The 27,790-nt window shown below is 40.5% G+C and overlaps 3 protein-coding genes across 3 annotated transcripts; all 3 read left to right on the top strand.

Moving 5' to 3' along the window:
* The first annotated feature begins 650 nt into the window (after positions 1-650).
* Positions 651-14,741, top strand: akirin1 (akirin 1). The gene is made up of 5 exons (XM_034112762.1): positions 651-1,007; positions 8,694-8,840; positions 12,555-12,683; positions 14,036-14,107; positions 14,221-14,741. The coding sequence occupies exons 1-5, from the start codon at positions 803-805 to the stop codon at positions 14,229-14,231; spliced, it is 564 nt and encodes a 187-aa protein (XP_033968653.1). The 5' UTR covers positions 651-802; the 3' UTR covers positions 14,232-14,741.
* A 942-nt stretch (positions 14,742-15,683) lies between these two features.
* rhbdl2 (rhomboid, veinlet-like 2 (Drosophila)) lies at positions 15,684-22,979 on the top strand. The gene is made up of 8 exons (XM_034112714.1): positions 15,684-16,063; positions 17,143-17,388; positions 18,856-19,004; positions 20,041-20,153; positions 20,591-20,691; positions 21,247-21,307; positions 21,399-21,460; positions 21,796-22,979. The coding sequence occupies exons 2-8, from the start codon at positions 17,158-17,160 to the stop codon at positions 21,973-21,975; spliced, it is 897 nt and encodes a 298-aa protein (XP_033968605.1). The 5' UTR covers positions 15,684-16,063; positions 17,143-17,157; the 3' UTR covers positions 21,976-22,979.
* A 2,153-nt stretch (positions 22,980-25,132) lies between these two features.
* cx55.5 (connexin 55.5) lies at positions 25,133-27,167 on the top strand. Its single transcript, XM_034112858.1, has 2 exons — positions 25,133-25,182; positions 25,685-27,167. Exon 2 carries the CDS (start codon positions 25,704-25,706, stop codon positions 27,165-27,167), a length of 1,464 nt encoding a protein of 487 aa, XP_033968749.1. The 5' UTR covers positions 25,133-25,182; positions 25,685-25,703.
* Positions 27,168-27,790: the final 623 nt, after the last annotated feature.

Here is a 27,790-nt window from a genome sequence, read left to right as displayed (position 1 = left end):
AGAGGTTTGCCTCAAGAATAGATCCTAGGTATTTAATTTCCTTCTTACTTGTGACAATAATGTCACCCACTGCAACTGAGAAGTCGTCGGATTTGCTGAGATTATGTTTCGAACCGAAGAGAATGGACACTGTTTTACCCAGGTGTAATGATAATTTGCAATAGGTTGGTAACTGCACCCTTTAATGAAAAATCGTTGTTTTAAATTTGCATGGATACAAAATGAAAGTCTGGTAGTTGTTGATAGACGGCAAATAAAATAAATAAATAAAATCTGCTTTCAGTTGAAGGAGATTAACATTACTTTGGAGTTCATTTGAAATCTACCTGATTTACCTGACCGCCACCGCCAGACGTCTCGTGAACCTTCAGTTTGAGTTCAACGGAAAGCAATTAACAACAACACAAGGGTTGGGCGTCAGAGATCGTAACATAAACAAGGAAAATAATGAAAACATAATCACAGTTAATTTCAATATTGTATTATATACAGCGTTAAGACGTACGTTTGAATACAAACTACAATTTAAACCAGTGAAATATTCAATATAATAATGTGTAAATACTTAAGAACCCCCTTCTTTCCACCAATGGTACGGTCTGCCATTGTGACGTTTTAAAATTTCAGCAGGCAGGGTCGGCAGTTGGCTTATTTCTTCTCAGAGAAGAAAATCCGTTGTTGTGGAGAGGAAGAAAGGCTCGAGAAATCCGAGCAACGTTTAACGTACTAACAACGACCGTTAAACCCCAGTTTTTGCGGGTCGTTTTTCTCCAGCTTATATTTCCAGTTTACTTTAGCAAACATGGCTTGTGGAGCAACGTTAAAGAGGTCGATGGAGTTTGAGGCCCTCCTCAGTCCCCAGTCTCCCAAGCGGAGAAGGTGCAATCCACTACCGGGGACTGCTGGCACTCCGTCCCCGCAAAGATGCAACCTCCGTCCCCCAGTCGACAGCCCATCGCATTCGATGTCTCCTCCGACCATGGGAGGCGAACACAGGCTCACTCCAGGTAAACAATTAAACCAGATTTGACGTTTTTCCTGCTTTTCAGGGTGGGTGTCATGGGGGAGGGGGTTTGGGTGGAGTGGAATGGATAGCTAGCTAGTTGAGAGAATCAGAATGGGGGTTGGAGGCTAAAAGGTTAGCTTAGCTAAAGCTAACGCCAGGAAGGGGAACATCGTCGCTAAGTTACCGACACAGATCATTTTACAAATCATAATAAATCACTGGATGTACAAACGTAGAGTCAGCTCTATATCATTTCGCGGGCATCTCTTCATCTGATTATATTGTTGCATAGTTAACTGAATTAGCTTACATACGCTAATATTGAGTAGCCCATTAACCTATTAGCTTCTAAGTTCTCTGCATAGCTAAATCAAATACTATTTCTAGCATATGGGAAATATGATACAGCAAAATAAAAGCCATTTTCAGCTCTCTGTACAATATGCATCTATTGTATGTTCTATTGTGGCTATTACCGTATTCAATTATACAATTATTTGAAAACTGGTGGGCTTTAAACAAAAGATCATGCTTGTACTTAGCACATGGGTGAGAATCTAGTCTGCCGGCTCTCCTGAGAAGACAAATGGCATCACAGCAGCAGGCACATCATGGCAGGCTGCTAATTAGAAGCTGCCTGGGTAATGTTTCTTAGCTTTAGTGTCACAATTGTCTTACATTGAAGTGGGGGTTTCCATTATGCACCAGAACCAGGCCTGGAAGGCATTGTTCATTTCCTTTATGTCTGTCGTCTACTCTCCCTTTTGCCTTGAAAAGCTCTGCTGTGAGCGTTGGACGGGTGTGGGGCACACAACTTAATTACGAGATGTGTCTACTGCGATCCAGGGAGGCTTATTGAATGTGCCAGTCACTCACATCGGGCAGTTTGATAGCAGTGAGGCCCAATCCTTATCCTCATTTAATTTTTTTCATAGACAATTGCTGGATGTCCTTGATTGTATTTGATCACTTCACTGCTGTTAAATGGGAAAGGACAAGATGGAGACGGTTTGCTAATTCATGCTGTTAACTCTTAGATTGTCATTATATGCTTCAATTGATTAAAAATTCCCAAAACACAGACAAAGACATAGGTTTCCATTCTATATGTGCAATTCACCTACAGAGGTGAATAACACGTTACCTGAAACACGACTGTGAAAAAAAAGATGATTAAAACAGTACATTAACGTGAGACTTCACTGCCCCAGTTGTGTGCCTGCTGCGTCATTTATCAAGACGTTGACCAAATCATGGTGTTTGTTACTGTTTTTGCACCATAAGAACAAATGTGCTTCATGGTGCACATCATTGCAGGATGACCCTCGAAATCGTTGCACACATCGCTCATAAAAAAAAGCCAGGGAAGGTTTGCTGAGAGCATTAACACATGCACAGATGTAGGTGTTGATGGAGATAATGTCACAGCTGGCTTCCTGTGAAATTCATTTATTTTAGCCTCTGGTGACATGTGTGATTCTCATACTGGGTGGAAAAATATTTATATTGATCATTTGAGAGATGTTTCTTTTCTGAGAAGGCAGATGCATGATTGTGAAGACACATTTGTCATACCCCTGTTATTTGTGGTTCCCTTACAGAGTAGTATTCATAGTGGAGCCATGTTTATTAGTATCAAATGAATCATTATTTTCCAGGTCGTCTGTTCTGTCGTTGCCAATTTGGCCTGAACTTTTAGAATCCAACAAGCCTTTGGGAGTTTATTTCAGAGTTTGTCTGCCTAACTGAAAACGGCACATCAGCTGCAAGGCTAAAGTAATGTAGATTTTTCTGCTGCAGACGTGAGGTCCAGATACCAAGTATCATACTCACCTTCACCCAGAAAGAGGCCCCTCATGGGACTGGTGCCACCAGCCTGCCTTACTGCTGTGGTTTGCCAACTGAAAGCAGTTTTGTATTTAGCGAAAGGTCAGCTGTCATCCCTCCCACCCGTCTATACCCTCACGTGCTTTCCGGCTAGTCAGGTTTGCCTGTGGTGAGAAATGCTGTGTGTGTGCAGGTAAGACGGGGATCTGACTGCCAAAGTATCTTCAGGTAATTATTTCATAATGTAGATAGGATCATTCACTACATTCTCTACTGCCTCCTTCTTGTGTTGCTAGTCTGGGCTTGTGCTTTGGTGAAATTCCCCCCAGATGACAGATGGGGCTGGTGTGTTTATGGGAAAGGATGTTATCTAAAAATCTGGACTGGTTGACTAGAAATAAACGTGTAGGTCACAGTTCCATCTTGAAACCTTCAACCTGCAAGACTGGTCATGTATCCTGTACTCAACCTAAACATTTTGATAGTCTTTTGTTAGCGTCATTTCCCACTTATACTCTTTGGAAACCGGGTCACTCTTCAATTCTTCCCAGCAGAAGGGCAACTTCAACTGACCCATAATACATCAAGTTACTTCCTGGCAGTTATTCGAAACCCACCTCCCCCCCAATTCTTTAGCAGTGGAGGGTGAAATGAAATGAGTCAGCTTTGTTTTCTCTCTCCCACCGCTATGTCCATTCTATCTGGCCGATCTTCTGTCGTATTCACTGTTTGGACTGAGCCTAAGCCTTTTAGCCGAGGCTTTCTCCACTGTGTTCGCCTGGCTCCCGGAAGTCTCTGTGATTGATTGCTTTGCCTGGTTGTGGCAGGGGTCATTGTTGCCAAGCGACGCCCACAGTTGAGCTACTGGTAGTTGGCATAGCTGGAAGTGACATGCAGCAGGAAAGGGTTTCACTTGTCAGTCAGATGTAGCCAGGAGTAGTGATATCTAAGTAGAACCATTCATGTCCTGCACAGGTTAATCCCTCATTGTTGACGTAGAGTAGCCCTTGTCTGTAGTTCCATACAAATAAATACAACATGAGAAAATTATACGGAAGTATAGAACCAAATTTAGTTTGGGTTTTATTTATCTCCCGCTACCCATACGGTCCTTGTTTAAACATGGGGTTTCCCACAGGGCATTGGTAAGCGGAGTTAAACAGATGTGCAACCCTGCCAAAAATAAACAAGACAAACTGCCCGTGTTGTGTGCACGTACAAAATGTCCCTTAGTATTCCAAATCTGTGTCATTGGGCATAATCCATTTGGGGAAACTGACAACCTAAAGAACTATAGTATTTTGGGATGAAAAATACATTTATTGTATTAGCCAGGTACTCAATTCAATACAATCATTTGTAGAATACATTGTTATTAAAGTATCAATAGATGCAGCTACAGCGTCAACATTTGTTTCTGTTGGTTACTTTTCAATTCATTGTTCAGTCTGTATATAGTCAGAAACACAATTTTCCTGAGAGTCTTGTATTGCATTGGTTGCTTTGCCATGGTTGCATTCAATAACCCAAAGATAAAGAATAATGGCAATTTGCTGTATTAATACTAAAAAAATGATGTAAATGTATTTATTTGAAATTGTTCAGTTTCCTGTCAATCTTCTTATTGTTTCAGTTCTTGTTACAGCTCCTTTGTGTGTTGGGAATAATGTTGTTCTCCCTGCAGTGACATGGCTTTATTACCACTGAAAAGCCCCGTGGTAGCTAAACAAACAGCCTGTCAGATTAGGGTCCTGTATTGTTAATGGAAGGTTTCAGAGGCCACATACCGGGAGTGGGGGGTGGCTGCATCTCTGCGAAGGCAGCAGTTCAAAAGTGCACGGCCACATAACATGGCTTTCTTAAACTGGCCCTGTAGAAAAGATCCTGCTCTCTTCACCATCCAAACAAGCTAACTGATGAGCAGCCTGAAGCAGCAACATGGCTTCCAACCCTCTCCCCACCCAAGATAAATGAGGCATGGTTCCCCAGATAGAGGCACAACACGTATGAAGACTTCCCCACTGTATAAACCCAATAAGATAAAGTTCCTCCTCTACATTTGGTTATCAGCTCTATTTGAGGCCGTGGTGTTTTTCTTTTTTGAACTTTAACCTTATTAGATCTGTGTGTGCTGGCTGTGACCCATGTTGAAGCTGTCACAGCAGCTGCAGCATAAGCATCATTCTTAGAGATCCATATTTGAGACAATAAAGGACTTAAACAGGATTACTTATTTATTTTAATATTCTAAACGTCCACTCTATACCTGTTTTGTATTTTGTATAAATCTAAATGACTAATTGCATTTACCTTACATGTTTTGTAATGCAAGAAATAACCACATTGACATGCCAACTATACATGCTTAATGTTGGCACATTAACATAATGTAAACTGAATGACAGCCACACATCTTGGATGTTGGAGCTTTCTTTGAAGCACCAGCAGTACATTAGAAGTGAACTTTAGATTTGAGTTTTATCACAGTCAACATGGCAGGTTTTCAATTAAAACATGTGATGGTAGCAAGTAGCAACACACCTTTCAGAGGGCCTCTTTCACTGCCCACAGACTCATTCATTTGTGCTTTTACATTTGGTCTTAGGTGCCATTTCCAAGTTTCTGTCCCTATTTACAGCTTGCTTATATTAAATCATTACGACAGCAACACCCAGACAATGCAGGCAGAGGAAAGAACACCATCCTTAACTACGTCCCTTAATCACAACATTCTACCAAAAATATGTTAATTGAAGTTTCAGAAAGGATATAGAAAAGCATTATGCAGGGTGCGTACGGGTGCTGGAAATCCTTGAAAATGCTTGAAATTGTACGAGGTGTTTTCAAGGTTTGAAAAGTGCTTACATTTTGGGAATGGTGCTTGAATTTGGGATAAAGTGCTTGAAATTGTAAATGCTTTACTTCGCTTTTTAGATTAAAAGAAAATAAAGAAGTCTGAGCATGCTTAATTGCTTCGCTTTTACATAAAACAGCTCCGCTCCGACCTTCCCGCGCAATGCGCGTGACCGGCAAGTGTTTTTGTTACGTGTGTGACCTGGGCATTCTGATGAGAGTGATAGATGACAGTATGCCAGGAGGTTGCCGTTTCAACGAGCGTTGGCTAGCAGAAGACAAATACAAGCCATGGCTAAGACCAGGGTCAAGCGAAGCCCAAGAGTAGCCTCCTGCAAAGTGTGCAACAATAACGATGCGAGAGTCTGCGCTGACGAGTCACACACCACACGAAAGGTACGCCGTAGTAGAGCATTTTAGATTAGGCTATCGTTGCATGTAAAATACATGACACTTTTCTCTGTGCGTGGCAAAACAAGCTCGCCAAAATGGCTTCACTAGTCTGGCAGTATTTTAAGTGTCCGAAAATGACAATAAAATAGCGGTATGCAACGTGTGTGTGAAGCAGAAATCCTGCAGCTCCACCCGGTGTGACGGACCGGTGAGCGGAGCAGAACACACATTAAGAGTTAGACCTAACACACTTAGCTATTTTATCTACCTCTGGAACAAGCTAAACTAGTTATACATATATTTATTCTTCACTGTCGGGTCGCTCATTACTGGATCAGTGAGCTGCAGGAGATACTGACGGGCTGTCAGGAGAGAGAGAGAGAAAAAGAGAGCGATATCGGTATCGGCCGATACTGATTCCGGCGATCGGCTCCAAAATTGGCGATCGGAGCATCCCTAATAATTGTATATGATATGTTTTATAATGATTGATCATGAAAGTGTTATCAAAGCTGGTAAAGGTGCAGCTAGTTTGAATGACTTTGTATACTGCAGGGTAGCTTGTGAATTTACTCCAGGTGGAACTAAAGTCTGATTTAACACTTGATTATATTTCAAGGTTCAAGGTTCAAGGTTCTTTATTGTCAATCTGACATAGCTACAGAGTAATTATGCAGTTGAAAATCTTATGTCACAGGCTTCTCCAACAATGCAACATAATAACATAATAACAATAAGAGCATGAGCAATACAAAAATAATAGTAGTTATAAAAATGAAATAAAGTTATGATGTGGAATAGTGCAGTACGAGTCTATATACAAGTTATTGGAATGATATATATATATTAGGTATTGGGTATTCACATCATTCATCCACATCTGTAAAGTAACTAAAGGTATTAAAATACATGTAGTGGAGTCAAAGTACACCATTTACCTCTGACTTGTGTTTACTGCCAACCTAAAAGTACCTCAAAAATAGTAATCAATAATATATTGAAAAGTTATTTGGCTGATTGGTTTATATTGGCTCAGCCAGGTTATATGGGATGCCCAGTCTACGTACAGATGGGTCACTCATTTTGAAATATTAAACTTAGTTTTCTTTTCTAACATTTTTAATTTTTCATCCTCATGTAGAATGCTATTATGAAACACACATTTGGTTATTTATAGCATAAAGAACATCTGATTTAATGTGAGGTAGGGAAATAATCATTTGAGTATAAGTATGTGTATATAAATATGTAATTTACAACAGCTGTAAGATGCTTGAAAAGCTTGAAAATGCACCTTGAAAATGCTTGAAAAGTGCTTGAATTTGACTTTGGAAAAGGTGTAAGAACCCTGATTATGTTATTTGACTTTTCTGTACTCCCTACATATAATGGCAAATGAACTTCTTAAGTACTTTATTTACAGGATAAAGGGAATTGGTCTATATTATCACATGATCTTGCATGCTTTTTCAGGGCTGCACCTATTCAGTTGGCCTTCATAGCTGAACCTAACACCTTTCAGTTAGGCATGAAGCGCTGGTAATCCTGTTAGGCGTGTAGGGAGGCAAGTAATATCCTATTTACCATAGTCTGCATTGCAGTCTTGTAACCCACAGATCTTTCCACACAAATCCGTTTATTTTGTATCCACCCAAACCTCAAGCATCTATTTAACCACTAAAGCGGGCCTCAGAAGAATGCAAGGCTTTTACTTTATTACAGCCTAGTAAAAACAGTGATTTATGTCGCAGCCTAACGTAAGTCTTTCTCACCCGCTGTAGCTTAACATGCTGCCAACAACATGAAACAGTTTTGGAAGAGAAGTGAAAGTGATAGTCACAGGATCAGGTGGTGTGTCTTTTAGTCAGCTCTGTTTTTTTTGTGTCTGTGTTTGCCACAGCTGTAGTGAAGTAGGTATGTCATCAATGTCAGTCTGTCTCTACTTCCTGTTGTTTGGAACCCATGTTACGTTAGCAATTGTACAGACTTTGAGCAGAGCTGTAGTTCATCTTAAGAGAACCGTGATTTATTAAGCCTTCCCCCAATAGTCCTTATTAATGTTGCAATACATTCAACATTTTATGAATGTGGTAGGCGTAGTATTTAAATGCAACACATTAAAGACTAAACTAATGATTACAACAAAGATTGAACTAGTGTTGATTAGTTAAAAGGACACTTAAAGGAATAAGAACATATTTATACTAGTTGGCATGCAAGTATAATGCTATATGAGACAAGAGATGTTAGCAGCAGTTTAACTTGATAAAAGTAACTCCTAAATAAAAACATCAACGGATAACCCACAACTGGGATCTTTTGTAATCATTTTTAACTATAATAAATACTGTTGGTGCTGTTTTTTGTACTTTTAACTCACAAGCACACTCATACATATAAAGAAACCAACCCTTTTTAAGAGTTTTTTTCAAGGGACATTCAATTAAATCGAAGCAGCTAATTTAAGAAAGTTGTGACTGCGTTTGCCTTGGCAGCCATTGGGAGCACTGCATTACTGCCACAGGGTTGATTCATGTGTGCCACCCCAATTGTTTGGCTGTCCTCTGTCCTAGTTTAAACCGTTTGTGTCCTTGTTTTTCTTTGCCCGCTACAGAGCAGATCTTCCAGAACCTCCGTCACGAGTACAGCCGGATCCAGAGGCGGCGGCAGCTGGAAGGGGCCTTCAACCAGACGGAGGCCTGCAGCTCCACTGATGCCTCCAGCCCCAGCTCCTCCCTCAACGCTCCCAGCTCCCCACCAGGTAGGACCGTTTACTGTTGGCCCGACACTAGGGGTGTAACGGTTCACAGAATTCACGGTTCGGTACGTACTTCGGTTTGGGGGTCGCGGTTCGGTACGGGTTCGGTACAACAAGAAAAATCACACAAAAAAGTCCCAGATGCATAATTCCAGGTTTGTTGTTATTTATTTTTGAACAGTAGTGCAAGTTTCAGTATAAAAATAAGGCACTCTAACATTTTGAATAATGAACTGTATTACACAGTTAAAAACAAACCACAAACAGTAGCACACACACTCAGATGGCCATATTATCTATCATGGCTGATGTCAAACAAAAAGGTTTCATCAAGCTGTAAAATTAAAAAGAATGTCTTGAAAATATTACAAAATAAATAATAAGAAAGTGTTTCAAGGGCGCATAGCGCATTTGTTGTTTTTCTAAATGTGTGCGTTCTATCAGAGCGGCTGTTTATTTATCATGGTCCAATTATAGAAACTCCTCTCTTTTGCTACAGAGTGCCTAAAGGCCCTGACACACCAGGCAGTCACCAGAGAACTCGCCGACATCGACTGTTGCATCGGCGAGTTCTCCTGCGTCTTGGCCATGTGTCGCACTGGAACACACCACAAAGACTTCAGCCGAGCACGTACGAACTGCGCATGCGTGAGTGGCAATAACTCTCCTTACCAGCAGGCGGCGGTAGTGTGTATTCGTCATTCAAAATAGGCAACAACCGGAAGACAGAGAAGAAGAACAGACTGATATAAACAAACAACAAATAGCGTGTGCGTTCCATTTTCACTCTCGTCCATCGAAAACATGTTTTAGAATATAAAAATACATGAATGATGAAATGAGCACATAAAGTGCAGACATACTATAAAATCACAGTTAATAGACCTGCATCTGATGATCGCAGTGTTCTGGCGGGTGTGTAGTTTATTGAGTCAGCAATGTAGTAATGTAATAATGGCCACTTCTTGCTAAATTTACATTTCCATGTGATGCTTTTATCCGAGGCGACTCACAATAGGTAAATGAACAGCAGTAGACAGTATCTCATTTAGACACTGTACTTAAGGACAATGTTGAGGTACTTGAGACTAATCCTGCAACTTTATACTGACAAATAAACCGATGAGATGAAAAACCGGACTTGACCAAACAAATCACGGAGCTCTCAGCAGAGGACAGCCGGGGACGCTCCCGCCGATATCAGAGATGTCCCTGCTATGTGTGGGAAGTAAGAGAGGACATTTAAGGGCTATGTTTGATGTCTTTTAAGTATCACCTGCTGGGGTTTAGCTGCTGTCCTGTGCCTTTTTAAATCGTTTGTTTACTTCTCTCACTTCCGTTTCGCTTCTCATTTGCTAGCTGAACAGCTGATCAGAGTGGTTTCTTGGCCCGATAGCTTGTGTCCGACATGTCGACCGTGAAAGGCCAAATAAGGCGTGTCACGGCCGAGGGTTCGGGACACACCAAATTGACTTTGGGCGACAGGGCACGCTTTGTCACCAGACAACCGAAGACGGCCGATATCGGCCTGGTGTGTCTGGGCCTTAACATTTTAGTAGATGTGTAGACCAGTTCAGGTTTTTTGAGAGATGTGGAGGGATATTGTTCTTATGCAAGTAAGAACTTTTTGCCACTCGGGTGATTTAAATAACATGTTTGCTTTTTTTTGTTCTGGTTAGCAAGAAGTATCAGCCAACTCAGACAACACCATCCAAAAAAAAAAAGACAGAAAAACAACCTTTATGAGCCTAATCTTTGTAACAGTTGCAAATGATGAGGTCATTCATTCTGCAAGGCCTGCCAAAAGATCCTTGGCTGGACCTGCATGAACAACTAAAATCTCAAGAGGCAGGCTACTGCTGCTCATCAATACAAGCACAAGGGCAGAGGGATTGTGATTTCAGATGTGAGTTTGTGAAAGATTTATAGTTGTTTGTAGGGCTGCTCAATTAATCGTATTTTATTCGCAATTACGATTTTGGCTTGCAACGACTATGAAAACAACATAATCTAAATAAAACGTTATTTTTTTTTTCTATTTTTTTTTCCAGTTGAATTATACTTAAAGGTGGGGTAGGTAATTTTGGAGAAACCAACTCGAGTGCGCTAAAATTTGAAAATACACAGCCGGAAAAAATCTGCCACTTCCTTACAAAGCCCCTCCTCCAACACACACGAACGCGCACATGACCAATGAGGGCACGAGATAAGCTTGTGCACAGATGGAAGGCTGACAGGCAGGTAGGCCATCCAGTTATTTTAGCCGGGCCGGCTAAAATGATTGGTCGTGCTTTTTACAGTACTACGGCTTCCACAGATTACATTTTTTTTATGGATTTTTGGTCAAAGCACTTAAGATATTCATTGCTATCGGGATGTTAAGAGCATTCCATGGAATATAACAAAAAGTGTATCTCGAGCCGGTTTCTCAAACTTACCTACCCCACCTTTAAAGTTCAGGGTAATCAACTGTTAAAAACATACTGTTACAATTTTTTTTTTTTTTTCAATAAATGGATGTTTTCAAAGTAAATGGATAATCGTTTTTAATAATCGTGATATCAATTATTCACCCAAATAATCGAGATTATGATTTTTGCCATAATCGAGCAGCCCTAGTTGTTTGTGCTAAATCCAACCCACTCCAGGAATGGGGATATCTCACTCATCTGAGTTTGTTCATATCCTGTTGAAATGAATACTACTTTCATGCTTTATCATATCTAAAAGGATAACAAATTAAAATGATGGAAAGTTTAAAAAGTGATTGAATAACTTTAATATTATGTTATTTGAAGAGCAAAATAAAGAGATGCAACATTTTTCTTGCAAACCTGTTAAAAAACCCAGATGTCATCGGGATAAAACTCACTTAACAAAGATTGAACCTAGAAAAAGTTATTTTTAATTAAATGATTGGTGGTTGAAACAGATTTTTTTTTCAAAATGGCAGTTCCTGTAGGCATCACTTTTTTTTACAATCCATTTATTTACCAAAAACATGCATCAGTCAATACATAAATAGCTACACTGTCTCCTGACATTTGTGTTTACTGTTACAGATCAACTGTTTGTTTAAGCTCATCCTTAGTTGACATGTGCCCGTCATAAAGAAAAAAGCAACATATTGGATCCTTCACATTTATATCGATTTTTCCTTTTACTCCTCTGAAAACACATTTGTGCTGCAGCAGCAGTGGTGCAGATTTATGCCTTTAGCACACTTTGGCAGTTTGTGTTGCAAGATGTAATCCCAGCCTCAGGGCTTTGGGCTCTTGTGTTCTTCCCCCCCGCTCTGCAGAACGGTCTCATAGATCACACTGACTGCACTGTTACTAACCCGGCCTCTTTCAGTCTCTGAGACGACCATTAAACCTTCATCCTTGCTCGGCCATCCTCATCTTTGATTTACAAACAGTTAAGTCTAAAAGGGCTCTCAGCAGACCTCAAAGACCACTGGGTAAAGGATCACCTAGCTAAAGCTGGCTCCAGTTGCACTGTGACAGAGACTTTGGGGAGAGAAAGGGCCCACATTAGTGCTGCATGACCCTGTCGACTGGCAGAGGTGAAGGATGACTGAAAGCGAAGCTCTAAATTTGCAGCTGGCCGAGCACCTATTTCTGGAGAGAGGACATTTCTGTCTCTGTGACTTATTGCCGCGCCGGAGATGTGAGTGATTCAGCCTTTTCTTAACCGATCTGATTCTGTGTTTCTCAGGTGCCTCAAGGAAGGACCAGCCCTCGTTTACGCTGAAGCAGGTGAGCTACCTGTGTGAGAGGCTGCTTAAAGACCACGAGGAGAAGATCCGGGAGGAGTACGAACAGATCCTTAACACAAAACTCGCAGGTAATGAACATTTATCTTATAGGAAAAAAAACTAGCCGAACTATAACACAATTATTTGTTACCCCAGTAACTTACACTGAGTGTCATTGTGTTATGAGAAACATCCTTCCCGTATGAGTATATTTTCATATAACTGATAACGTCTGCAGTGCTGGCATCAATGGTTCCATCAAACTGTTTATTTAGGATGCCTTGGCAGTAAATAAGAGGCAATAAAGTCTAGGCTTTTGTTTAGCAGCCAAAGCTAACCTGCGACGGCTGCACATGTGTAGACTCCGTGGTCTTAAAATCCCCACAATGCTTTGCACATGGACCAATTTCCCCAAATCGGTGGCAGAAAATGTAAGGCGGGGCCTCTCGTATGACGCACACCTGCACACTTGCTCGCCTGTTCCACTCTTTGTTTTCCGAATGCCAGGATGTATTCTTGCCTCGCTTCTGAAGCAAGTGACTCGGAAGACATGTGCTATCAAGCAAGCGTACTCGACATTGAGAAACACCCCCAGTCTCAGGGCTTCTTAATATTTAAAAACCTATTAATGTGTCATACCAGATTAACGGGAAGAAACTCAGCTAACTGACAATACAAACCATTTTTACCGAAACAAAACACAAGTCTCACAAGAAGCGTCTAAATGAGCCCTGAGCGAAAAAATGCTAACGCATTTAGCACAGAACTCAAGGTAAAAATACCCTTATTAGTTATCGTAACTGCACATACAAGATATCAGAATAAAGCTGAGATTCCCGAGATTCTATAGGTATTAGTATCATCACTGAGCGATCAGAACTCGCGACAGGGGAAGCAAACACAGACATCACAACACGTAGCTTTACGGAGCATTCACGGGAGATCGTCTCACCTTAGCTGTTATTCTGATCAAAAGTCGTGTTCAATGGCATTAAAACGATAAAAACGCTGCTGAAGGTTAATCCAATGTGTCTGTGTCACTTTGAAATGATTACTGATAATCCATCATTCCATTTTTATGTCAATAACGGAGATTTCATATTAGCTGCTAATGATAGCCACCAGAGTGTATCGGAAAACTTTGTTGAATAGAAATGACTATATTGTGAGTTTGGCTGTATTCATATAAATGCAGAATAGGATCTTTGCAAACAAGAGGAGACTGAACAGACGTTTAAAAAGCTGAGACTCAGAAGCCTTACCAGATGTTTGATGTGATGCACAGTTTTGCTATTACCCACATCAAAAGCAAACAAAGAAGAGATTTGGCAATTTCCTGTTAGTGGTGATACAGTGTAGCAGAAGATATTCAAAAAAATACTTGAGGGCAAACTTTGAATCTACAGCACAAACCCTCACCTTTATCTTCTTCTCTTTTCAGAACAATATGAATCTTTTGTGAAATTCACACAAGACCAGATCATGCGAAGATACGGAGCCCGGACTGCTAGTTGTGAGTATCTTAAACATCTCTTTCCTTCTCCCTTAAAGTATACATTTCTTGTTGAGAGTAAAACGATTATAATCTTTATCGGGTCTGACTACAATCCATTTTATGTGTTTCAGATGTCTCCTGAATTCACCATGATGAGATCCCAGCTTCCTGTCACAAGATGGCTGCTCTTCTACTGCCCCCGTTCAACTTGATTTTCATTTTAATTACCTAAACACCGCCCCCTCCTCCCTCTCAAACTGTTAGGGTGCCATGGTTTATCCTCTTTTTTTTTTTTATCCAAATGTTGACGATTTCTTCTTCAAAACTATTGCTGCTGGCCAAAAGTTAAAATAATCTGAAAGAGAAACTATGTATGAAGCCCACCCTCTTTTTTTAACCTTTTTTCTTGTTCATATACTCTTTCCGGAAATCCTGACTAAAGCAGATCTGTGTCAAATCTCTTGCCGGTGCTGTAGAAAAAAGCTTATTGATCATTCTGTATAACCTCCAGCAGCTGTATTTAATGGCTCCTGCTTATCACATTGTCCCCCTTTTCTCCAACCCCCCCCTACCTCCCTCCTCACAACAACTCTTCACCTGAGAATGTGGATTTTTCTCCCTTTTGAAAAAAATAAAAGTTCTGTGATTAAAATCTGTTGTCTGCGATGTTTTCTAAAAGCAAGTATGTGTTTCAAGTAACATGGGTAGCTGACAAGCTGTTGAATACATTACACATCCTAATCAGAAGTTTGCCAAACTGAACTGTAGAAATTAAAATGTCCATTTCTCCCCGAGCAAGAGACTTCTCTGATGGCCAAAAAGTTGAACTCAATCAGGATGGTCTCGCCTAAAACTGTAGCAGGTGACAAAAGAGATTTTGATGATCTATACATTTTTACGGACATTTTATAAGCCGAAATGACAAACCTTGTTTCTCTTTTTTACTGTTGAACATTTTGTGAATTCAATTTGGGTTTGGATGACTACATTTTGCCTCTTAACACATTTCTGACATGAATTTATACACACAATTATTCATTTACAATAATGGTTGTAGAGGGTATTCTCAAGACAAAATGTTTTTTTATTAAAGGGATTCTGGCCATGGTTCCATTTGTATATTTGCTAATGTATAATACATTTTTGATAACATTTGCTATAGGTGTGGATCTTAGATATACTCACATGTTGCACTAACAGTCGTAGGTGTTTATGTTGCTGTTACTCCACCTGCTCATGACATCAGTGATGTATAACAATCTCCGAAGAACATTTTGTTATGAGTACCTCCGATGTAAAATGTAGGGCCATTCCTTTGTTCCTAATCGTGGACTCTACTTCCACCTTGTGGTTTCTTGGAAGTAATGCGACATTCATATTAAAATTGGACTTTAACCTTCAATACACTTTACTAAAGTACACGCTTTCCAGTCTACTGTACCACACAGCACCGTGGATAAAAAAATGGACGCTTATGGTGCCATTTTTCCCGGGCTGTGTGAGGGAGAAGAGGGAGGGATAATCTGGATAATGGGTCGGTGACGTCACTAATCCCAGGTGTGGCACGAGGAAACAGGTAGGCTGTTGTTGTGGCGCGCATCATTATTTGCTGTGCTTCTATACAACTGTCCAGTAGAGGAGTGGAAGAGGTGGGTTGTTTAGTTTGAGGAAGGAAGCTTCTTGCAGGAAAAAGCAAATAAAGGACCTATAATTAACTCCGAGGGCTCTTCCCTTCTTTTTTTGTTCCTCTGAACCTACATTGACGGTCGGTTTTGGGAAGGGATTCCGCATGTTTTACTGAAAACATGGTGGACTGTTGTTGAAAACGTAACTATTTCGAATTCTGGTAGAGTATATGAACTCATGCACTCTTAGTCTCACCTATTGAGCTGTTTAAATTAGTTTAGCTGGATCAATATTTATGCGTTTGGGACCGCCTGGAGCCCTGCAGTGTTCCTGTTGGTAGCAGTTTAGGTGAGTAAAGACCACAGTCATGTCGAAGTCATTCAAAAAAAACGTTGGAAAATGTCCTAATGGCGAGGAGCCTTCACTATGTTTTTAACGTTGTCAGTATTGGTTTACTCAGCAATTCTCAGAAACGCCCAGTATACAGGAAATGCTCATTAACATGCTGTGGTTACTTACTGTAACTGTGTTCTCTATCAGCTTCTTTTCAGTCAGGAAAATATATAGTCGAATCTCAGTTTAATTCATAAAAGGGGAAAATATACTGTTTCATGTTCAGTGTTGTTTTGTGTAAAACTTCTGCTTTTTCACATGTTATTAACTGTCTGATGTCGCCTACGTCACCAATACCTTTTATAAGTATGTATTTAATTACACCTAAATACATATTGAAACACCATTAAATATATCTATCTCACTATGTCATTCTGGATATCGAAGTGTAATTTCAGGCGAGCCTTCAGTCAGAGTAATCATACAAACCTGTGTACATAATATATCTGACTTTATCACCTCGCTAGATCACACCCTTTCCACTTAAACACAGCATTGTAGTACAGGACTCTGGGGTTTGACAATTGTATACAATCATGCACACTTTGAATACAGATACAGGTGTTAAAATGTGTCAGATACTATTATCATTATAAAATAAAACTGGTAAGATGTCAGATTTTCCAGCACCTCAAAGTGTGAGAAAGTGATGTTTTTTATTTTCTCGTATAATAGTAAACTGAATATCTTAGGGGTTTGGATGAAATAGGACATCTGAAGTTAAAATCGGCATTTCCACAATATGTACAAATATTTTATGGACATCTATTAATCCATACTGGAAATAATAGTAATTGGAAGTCATCAGTTCTGTCTATTTGTAAGACAAGTCCTGCCACAGTATAAGTACATTTCTGTCTCAATATGTGCCATTTTATTAGGTGCCCCTTACTGAAACTAATGCAGTGTAACTCAGAAGGCTTTGAAATGAACTGAGTTTTTCTTAAAGCTGTTTCAGAGAGGTGATAATTCAACTGTATGGTTTACTTAGTGGCCCATCCCTGACTCAGAGTGTTAACCATGCTGTGCTGCAGGTTTGGAGGACAGTGATGGAGGACAACGACATCGAGCAGCAGGAGCCGTTCCCCGTGGACCGAGATGGGCGGCGGCTCCAGTTCACAGAGGACCAGCCCGACGGCAAAAGAAAGATCGGATGTTATGAGAAGTTCCATCTGTTTGTCTCCAAATGGATGCTTCCAGAAGACTCCCGCAGCAAATACCTGGAACGAGCCAACTGCTGCCCTCCCCCCATCTTCATCATCCTCATCAGTATTGCAGAGGTAGCTCATGTCCTGTGTTTGAGTGCTAGGACCATCAGTATGGATTCTGTTATCTAATTATACATGCCGCCTACATATGCTGTCTGGGTTTTAATTACTCTATAGATTTACTGTGATGGTGTTTAGTAGACCAGTTAGAGGTGAGGTTATACAAGGGATATTTTTTAAGTCCTGACACTTATGGAAACTGTTTTATTTTTTTTAAATGGAAAATTGTGGATTTTACTCTGACTAAGTGCTCTAAACTAAGAGGCTTTTGTACAGCAATGAGTTCATTTCTTTCTTCCTGTCTATTTTGGCATCGCCATCCCCACCTCTGAATATCCTGATTCATAAAGTGCAGTCCTCACCAGCGGGCAGTAGGCATGGTGTCAATGAAAACAGTATTTTTCCGTATTTGTATCTTCAGCTTAGGTTCGGTGGGATTCTGAAATCTTTCTTTTTTCCTGAAAGTGTTAAAAAAAACACTGACTTTTGGATTCAGGTTAATAAATAGTGGAATGTGGAGGATCAGTGGTTGAGGAAGGATGCTGTAGCCTCCCAAAACGATGGATTTAAAGCAAGGTATACTGTTTTCATTACAACGTAGGTAAAGCCACTACGAATGCTTTTAAAGTAAGATTGTATTAATGTGAAGGAGAATTACTTAGAAGGACGTTTTTCCAGAGTCCAAAAAATGTAAGACTTGTGAGTAGCAGGAGATGTTTACTTAACTTTCTGTTGGATTTAAAAAATGTAATTCTTTACATAATTTGACTTATTTGTGTCTGAAATGGCTGGTCTGCTATACAATACATTGTAAACAGAAGATTCAAGATTCAAGGCTTTATTGTCATGTGTACAGTAGCTACAGTGTAGATATGGCAATGAACAACTTAAGTCACTTAAGATATTGAATGACATAGTAAAACACAATTGTAATGATATAACATATTGTTGACACATAAAACACATTAATATACACCTACAACGGTCATTGTTTCTACATTATACTGTGATATAAACCAGTAAATAAAGGTTTATAAATGGTAAGAGCTGACACCAAACTCTCTTTCTTATCACTGAGTGTTTTGCACACACCTGCTCATACTTGGGATGAACAGCTCACACGTTGTCGCTCACAGATGTCCACTGTCACTGCATTTGAATGTCTGTGAATACTCATTTATTTGGGAGAGGATGCACTTTATTTATCCAGACAAGATCGACTGAGCTGCAGTGTTGTCTCTCAGCATGCCGTCGCTGTATATTCCCACAGAATTAGCAGGCATTAAGACGTATGAGCTGCAATGGAAACCCCTCTGGGGGATTTTCATTGCAGCTCATACGTCTTAATGCCTGCTAATTCTGATTCATCATTCCCATCTTTATTTTCTCAGCTGTTTAGCTTCTACCCCCACACTTGCTGCTCCAAACAGTTTGTATTCTCTGAAGACTGACTTGTGTATATTTTCTGTTCTTCATCAGCTGGCAGTGTTTATCTACTACGCTGTGTGGAAGCCCCAGAAGCAGTGGGTGACCCTGGATGAAGGCATCTGGAATAGCCCCCTAACATACAAGCCTGAGCTCAGGCAGGAAGCATGGCGCTTTATCTCCTACATGTTTGTCCACGCTGGGTAAGCATGGGCAGTCCTTTTTAGAAACCCTAATTACACGAGTCACTGTGGGGAGTGGAAACATACCCACACACTCTTTACAGTACAGTGTCTTGCCGTATAGTCCATAATCTTTGTGGGGTTTATTTTAGTCAATCAGAGGTTATGATTCAGCTCTTCTGTCATTTTTGAGACTGCAGTTTGTAACCACTGCAACTCTGCTTTTTACAGTGTTCCTAAGTTTGGTATATGTCGTCATGATTTGGACACTTCCCCCTTATTGCTGCGTTGCTTCAGCATGTTGTTATTAGCTTTGTATAGGTGGGTACATGGTCAGACATCTGTCAACACATGGTTAAGTAATTGGATGTGGCGAGCAAACAGTCTAAAAATCATGAGTGTATATAAGCCAAAGGGGAACAAGAAACCATGACTACACAGAAGCACATAGAAAGAGGAACATTCACACGCAAACTTTGACTGATAGACACCCTGCAGGATATTTGCTTAAAGGATAACAAATTCTATGTGTTTCCCAACAAATCCAGTGAAAAGACCATGTAGCCAGAAGTATGTTATTCCTCTTTGCTCTTTTTTCCAAATGTTCCTTTATTTAAATGAACTCAGGCTCTGTAACTTATGTTGAGTCAACCCCACATACAACATCCTGCTAACAAATACTCACTAGTGCACCTAATGTAGTCGGACAAAAGCACTCTTTACTTCTGTTTTATTTACATTTGTATAAACCTAAAGTGCAGCTGTTTCACACAAATCACTGAGCTGTTTTTTTAATAATACTATTATACATTTCTGACCAGTTTAAAAAAATCTTCAATTGGAAGAATAAGCTTTGGGCTAAGTGCCAAAGACAAGGTAGTGTTCTTCATATTGGAAGGCACCGGACTTTTCTTTTAATACCCCTACATTGTTTTAAAAATAACCACCAACACCTAGTCTGTACTGCAGGGCTGTGTATGTTTATAATATACTGTCTTTCCCCCTGACATTTCATCTGGGGAAGTATATGTTGCTTATTGTCCACCTCTGCCTTTAGGGTGGAGCACATCGTGGGGAACCTGGTGATGCAGCTGCTGCTGGGCATCCCGCTGGAGCTGGTGCACAAAGGGTTTGAAGTGGGGATGGTTTACATGGCGGGAGTCTTAGCAGGTGAGTGTCACCTCTTTGGCCCCGTTAGACTAACTCTTTATCGTTACACAAGCCGCTTAGGACTGTGTTTACATCCATATTATCTGCCCAGAGAAATCACCATTGTTTTGTTTGTTCACATTCCTCCTGTTGCATATCCAAAAAATGGACTACTGTTTTAGTTCTGTTTAGATTGGACATGTTTTTCGTGTGTTGCATAAAGGACTAAGCTACCACTACATTACGTTGTTCAACCCTGTTTTGTAGACTGCCAATAAATGAGCCTTGAATCTGTGCTTGATTTCACGCGACTTGATCAAGGTCTGTGAACGCACCGTCGCACCCAGAGATCAAACGCCATCTTGAAGTTGTTTTTTCCTGTTGGAGTTGGATCAAGTCCCGGCCGTCAGAAATGCCACAGATTTTGAAAACTGATCCCTTTCTCTGTTTCCCCTCAGGCTCTTTGGCCAGCTCCATCTTTGATCCTCACAGCGCTCTGGTGGGAGCTTCTGGGGGCGTCTACGCTCTGATAGGAGGGTACTTTATGAACGCAGTGGTGGTGAGTTTACATAAAGCTCAAAGTTGGTATGAAGTGTTTACTTTGCTGTTGTGAGAAGAGACCTTCCACACTTAGTTTTTCCACTGCTCAATGTTTGAGATAGTATGTAAAAAAAATTAGAGAGTATTTGATGTTTTAAATGTATATGTTATACCTAACGTTTACAACGAGAGGACAACACTTTTGATTTTCTCCAATGAATTTACATCACATTTACTTTTAACAACACGTTTCCTGTAGTGGTCTAATAAATGGTCAAAATATAGCAGATAACAACATGTGTGTACACTACCTGCTCGCTCAAATGTTTAAAGTAAATGTCATATTGATGGTCTCTGAACGTCTTTTAAGGGATCATTTGTGTGTGTCCAAAGTACTGAGCACACATCCAATACCTTCATATTTTTGTTTTGAAGCATATTGTTCTGAAATTACTTTTGCATTTCTGTCTTTGTGATTCCTTCACTTTGTTTCCAAGATAATATTAATTCGATGCATTTTGTAAGATAAAATATATATAAGTATGGTGACTGATCATTTGATTTAATTTCCCAGAATTTCCGAGAGATGATTCCTCTCCTTGGAATATTTCGAATCCTGGCCATTGTGATATTTGGTACGTCCATGTATTTTAAACAATTTTTTATTCATTTTATACCTGCTGCAATCACACTTCAAAATAACATTTATACTTTATTTTTCCCCAGTTGGAACAGATTTTGGATTTGCCTTCTACAGAAGATTCGTCGCCCACGAGGATGGTTTGAATGTAAGATGTTCCTTCCTCTGTACAGTAGAGGCTATCAGCAGAAACTAAACCCTTCCTAAACTCTTGCACACAATAGCCTCAAGAGAAACCCAGTTGATCCCGCTAACCTCCCCCAAGCTGACGGTGTCTGATGATGGGTTTGATTTGCTTGTGGCTACAGGCAGTATCAGTAGCTCTTGCTGGGACTTGATTATTCTTCCAGATGAATACCTGTAAAAGGCCACAGACTTATTAAACTGGTCCTGCAGGTTTTTGGGTCCGTGAGTTCGGACCTGCTGAAATCCTCCTGTAATTAGGCCTACAGGTTAACTGACTCTTACCCTCTCTCCGCCCAGGTGTCCTTTGTGGCTCATTTTGGAGGAATTGCAGCCGGGATGACCATCGGCTACGTCTTCTTCAGTGCTTACAACAAGAAGCTCCTCAAAGACCCTCGCTTCTGGCTGTGTATACTGGGTTATGTCATCTTTGCGGTCTTTGCTGTGCTTTTTAATATTTTCCTGAGCCCAGCACCATAGGACAAAAAAAAGAACCCACCAATATTTTTCTTTTAAAATGACCACTATCTGCAGGAATCTGATGAACTAATGTTTTCAGAGAAAAAGTAGCTTTTCAGGGAATTAGTAAATGTAGTGCAGAGGGTATTTGTTGTTGTTTAAATCAGATGTCTTCCTCCTGTTGAAGGGGAATGAGGCCTCCTGCTGTTTATCAGTAGCATTGCAGCTTTTACATTTTAGACTGATGGGCAAAACGTGCCTTTTATAAAGTGAGTAATTTAAAACTGAATTAAATATGTTTACCCTTTTAATATTTTGGTATTATTATGAATGATCGTTTTTACATCTCTTTGTAATTTCTAATCAGGGAATTATTGAACACACTGGTCCTATAAAATGTAATTCTTCCTGTACTACTACTGTTTAAACTCTTAATGTTATGCTACCTTTTGATCACATTCTGATGAATGATCAGGGACTCATATAGACTTTTAGTTGTCATCCAATGTGCCTTAAACCTGCTGAAATCCTCCATCACATTTAACATTGAATGTGATGAAGGCTTTGATGTGTGAGTCTAACTCTTTGTCTTAACTAGAACAAAGAGTTTACAAAGAAGTCTCAAAATGATGCATTTCCGAAAACACAGCGTGACGGCTCCTTCCTTCTAAAAGCAATAGAGCAGGTTTACCATCATGGCTTAATGCCCTGCTATTGTTTCAGGCACTTCCTGTTGACAGGACACGGCTGATTACATGTTGAGTGTTTAAACATGATTTACCAGTCTTATCCTTCTCTGTCAATTTTCTTTCTTTTTTTACCTTGGAAAGACAAAAATGTGGCTTTAAACATATGCAGTTTTTGGAAACACCATCTTAATACTATTAGTGGTTTATGTCTGGTAAATGTACTTAATTTATCTAAATTCAAAGGTAATCTATGACCAAAGAACTAACCAAAACCTCCTACTCCATTTCAAGAGCTAAGTGTTTAATGCGTTTTGAATAAAGTGATGTTTTTTTCAAGGATTGTTTTGTCAAATTGCATCCGAACCTATGAGAGTCATGATCTTATCTGATAAATAGTTACAGATTTAACAGTAAACACCTTTTGTATAGTCCTCAGATTCATTTTTTAGCAGATAACACATTGCATGTACAGTGGTTTGTTTGATTGTTTATATATCAGATTCAACCCATATAGCAGCATCTGCTTTTACAGTATGTGGAAAGTTCTATAGTTTCCAAACATAGCACATCAATACAACTTACATATCAATACTCAATTACCATGAGCATGTTTGCCTAGACCCTGAACCACTGTGAAATGGTATGTTGTCCAGCAAACAACGCTCTGTTGTCACAGCACTGCTAAAACCTTGCAATGTGCAGTTTTTCAGCTTTTCAATCTTATTTTAAATATTTTGCTAGTGTTCATTGTGTAATGAACATACTGTATGTCCTTTCATAATAACTCATGATATTCTTGCTTTAAAGTACAATGCTGTAGGTTTCATAATTTGGTCTGATTATGCCCATCGACAGCAGACACAGTAGCCTCAACAGACATCTTGCTCTTCATAAAAGGTAAGGTTTAAATCTAATTTATTACCCTGTAACATGGTATTTCTTTTAGACCTTAAATGCTGGATGTGTGCCATTGGGAAAGTCAGAACTGAAGTTATTTATAGAAAATACTGCCAACTGCCTCACGGCTATACAGGATATCTCTCACCATGAATGCCTGCGGAAGGGAATTATTTATTTCCTAGGATGGCAAAGTCATGTCCGGCCCTACCCCACCTCTGATTGGCTGAGGCTGAGGTCAGGCTCCGTTCATTTGGTCAACAAAGACAGATGATATAGAATCTCCCTTCTTACATCAAACATATGTCTCAGATGTTGGATTTGAGATGTCTAATAAGTAAATTAAAAGTGGAAGTGTACTAGAGGATTAAGTCTACACAGAACACTTCACTAACCTTAATATTGTGGTAAATGTTTGTATAAAACGTAACATCTGTACATTCTGCACAGTGAAGGTCAAACATCTGAGTGAAGTAACAAGCTAAAGATCCAAAATGCTTTATAACCACCTGAAATAGTAGGCATATTTACCTATACTGTTTAATTTATATTCTGTGATATATTGTAGATAAAACATGTATACATTTTGTCAAATAAACTTTTTAAATTTTGAATCAATGAACTGTGTTTTTCACCAGTAAGCCAGGGAATGTCCCGGGGATAATGTAGAGGCTAAAATTGATTTTTCTGATTGAAAAGAGGGGAAATAACACTGGGATTTTCCCAATATGTTACCCCAGAGTGACCCTCTGCACCCCTAATGTGTCGGTATGAGACTGGTGGAATCAATCCAAGTTCAGCATCAAATTAGAAAAAACATCACAGCTGAGCTGGTGGGTTGAATCTTGTTAAGACAAATTAACCCAGATCCTCCCACTTTTTATTAATAGTTTGTGTTAACAAGCATGTTCATCACACAGGGGCATTTAAAGGTATTTAGACTTGGACGCTGAGTGAAAAAGCCATCCAGCGGTTGGCAAGCACACTAATCCATCGGATAGATTTCTTATAAATGGGATAAAATAATGTGTAAAGTGCATGAGAACTTAATTACACCCAGATAGGAGCAGAAGGGACTCGATGACCCATTGATGACTTTGCTACAGAAGAACACTATTGATCGTGCGAGCCCCGAGAGAACAACATGGACTACTGTTTTCTCTTTGTTTCTATGTATGAAGCAAATACACTGAGTCTGGAACATAGTCTTGGTATTTCCCCCACACCTGCTGTACACACCCAAATGAGCCTTAAAACGTATGTGTAGTGAGGTATCATTTCTGCTAATTACGGCATGCACTGTTTCTGTTTGCAAAAAGAAAGTCTAATAAAAAAAAGTGAGGTCAACATCTCTGTTACAAATGCTACCAGCCCCATCACTGTGAGGCCATCTAAATGCCTCAGTGAAGCTGTGTGTATTGATCAGCTCGTGTCAGAATGATGTTGGCAGCCTTCCCTCAACAACTCGGTTGCTCCCACTTTGTTTCTGGCAACACAGAGGCAGAAGCGGGTCATCGAGGTTTAGGCTATGAAGGGACTCATTTGGAGGGTGCTAACGATTTAAAAAAACTTTTTGGTGACCGTGCTGTATGACCCGAGGAGATTTAAGTCACCACCGGCAGTCTGTCCACGCCGCTGCAAGGTAAATTGGGACACCAAATGATCAGATGTTTGCCGTTGGGTTATATAATGACACTGCTGAGGGGAATCGTTTTATCATGACAAAACTGGGAAGCTGACCAGCCGAGGGGACATATCACTGGATGTACCAGCTTTCTCTTTCTACTCTATCTTTTTTTGCAAATATGTAGCATTAACGCTTTTTTTTTTTAATGTTTTTTTACAATTTAATGTTTCATTTTTCAAATTGAGAGGTATTGTACTTTATTGATAACTCCATTGTTTCTGCAAAATCTAAAGGACTATTTTTACAATTGCTTCAGTTTTTTGGTGATTCATCAAAAAACATTCTAATCTAAAAAGGCTGCTTGGATTGTCAAAATGCATTTGCTGTCTGTCTTAAAATTGCAACTTATTTCCTCAAAGTTGCACTGTACTTCTTTTTACTGTATGCTCACCTTTTTATATACACACTTTAAACTGTTTTTCTAATGGTGTCATCCCTCTCTGTCACTTTCAACCAGTCAAAATGGCAGAGTGAAGATGGGGGACTGGAACTTCCTCGGGGGGATTTTGGAGGAGGTGCATATCCATTCCACTATGGTGGGCAAGATCTGGCTCACCATCCTGTTCATCTTCCGCATGCTGGTCCTCGGCGTGGCAGCTGAGGACGTGTGGAACGACGAGCAGGCAGACTTCATATGCAACACTGAGCAGCCGGGGTGCAGGAACGTGTGCTACGACCACGCTTTCCCAATATCCCTCATCCGCTACTGGGTGCTGCAGGTCATTTTTGTGTCTTCTCCCTCGCTGGTTTACATGGGCCACGCTCTCTACAGGCTGCGGGCGCTGGAGAAGGCCCGGCAGAAGAAGAAGGCTCTGCTGAGGAAGGAGCTGGAGTGGGTGGATGTGGAGTTGCCAGAAGCCAGGAAGAGGATTGAGCGGGAAATGAAGCAGCTTGATCAGGGGAAGCTGAACAAAGCTCCACTAAGAGGCTCTCTGCTGCGCACCTACGTGGCTCACGTTGTCACCCGCTCTGTGGTCGAGGTGGCCTTCATGACCGGACAGTACCTCCTTTATGGCTTCCACCTCTACCCGCTCTTCAAGTGTGAGCGGGATCCGTGTCCCAACGCTGTGGACTGCTATGTTTCCAGACCCACAGAGAAGAGTGTCTTCATGGTGTTCATGCAGTGCATCGCTGCCATCTCCCTCTTCCTTAACATCCTGGAGATCACGCATCTGGGTTACAAGAAGTTAAAAAAGGGCATCTTGGACTTCTACCCTCACTTTAGAGACGAGAAGTTTGAACTTGATGACTTCTACGCCAACAGGTGTAAAAAAGAATCTGTTGTGCAGATGTGCAGCAGTGCTCCACGGAGAGCAACCATTGCCTCTGCACCCTGTGACTACAACCTCCTGATGGAGAGGATGCAGGGCACTACTATGTACCCAAACCTTATCAAACCTTCGACTTTTCTGTCTCCTCAGGGTGAGCAGAAGGATTTGGATGTGTCCAGATGTTTAGCTCATAGCATCCCACATAGTAACGGCACTAACGACCCTTGCTCTCTGTGCTGTGACCCCCTCATTAATCCAAAGCAGGAGGCTGAGGACTTGTTGCATCTTCAGAGTAAAGAGGATGGGGGCAGTGAAAGAGGCAGCCCGGACTCTCCAAAGAGCCCCAAGAGGGCAGCAGACCCTTCCTCCTTCCCCACGCTGCCAGTGAGTGCAGCGAGGAGGCCGTGGAGGGGTCAAGGGTCCTTGAAATGCTCCACAGTGTTGGAGGGTAGAAGCTCTGACTCTGATTCATATGGGGGGGAAAGAGCCAGCAAAGGACCTCCCTCCACTCAGAAATCAGACGGCAAACATCAGAGCCGGCCCTCCAGCCCCGACTCTCTGTATGACTCCAGCTCAGGGTCCAGGCACAACCCCAGACCCCCCTCCTCCAACTGCAAAACATCCGTGGCAAGCAATGCAAGCAGCAGACGGGCAGATCTGCAGATCTAAACTCCAAATGTTACAGGTGTATAGATGCCACCGTCATATCTACATTAACAGCACTCTAAGCTGCCTCATAACTGGTGAGCGTTTGCTCATATTTTGTTTTTGTTCTTAACATTAAGTATAATATTGTGGCATGCTTTAAACCCCACTGTGATTTAGCTAATGGAAATGACATGTAAACTGGCTTTTGTTGACATATTACAATAGAGGACTCTGTAAAGTATGTTTTATGTACTTTTTCAACTGTTTTGGAATAAACTATTTTCTATTGTGACAAACTGCTGGTACAAGCATACATCTTATTGGTTTAACAAGAATAGAAAGGCCTGCGATTGGACACAAATAGCTGTCAATCACATCATTGAAGAGAAATGCCACTATATCTGGCAACAGAACTTTCCATTTGGGCTGGGAACTATTTTCTCATTTCATTTTTATTTCTGAAAATAGTAGCACTTTGACAAGTCACTTTTTAAAATGTACAGTAGCATGGTATGGTAGACTTATGGCGCAAATGTGTACATTTGTAGAAACTTTATTTCTGGGTTGTTAGGGCATTAGTCGGGGGGGGGATTGAGTAAACATTCATCAGTTTGCTGAGCATATCAAAACTGTTGGATTACTCT

The sequence above is a fragment of the Trematomus bernacchii genome, unplaced genomic scaffold (assembly GCF_902827165.1).
Source record: "Trematomus bernacchii unplaced genomic scaffold, fTreBer1.1, whole genome shotgun sequence".
Taxonomy (NCBI): domain Eukaryota; kingdom Metazoa; phylum Chordata; class Actinopteri; order Perciformes; family Nototheniidae; genus Trematomus; species Trematomus bernacchii.
The sequence above is the reverse complement of the archived record's forward strand: the minus strand, read 5'-3'. Positions and strand labels throughout refer to the sequence as shown.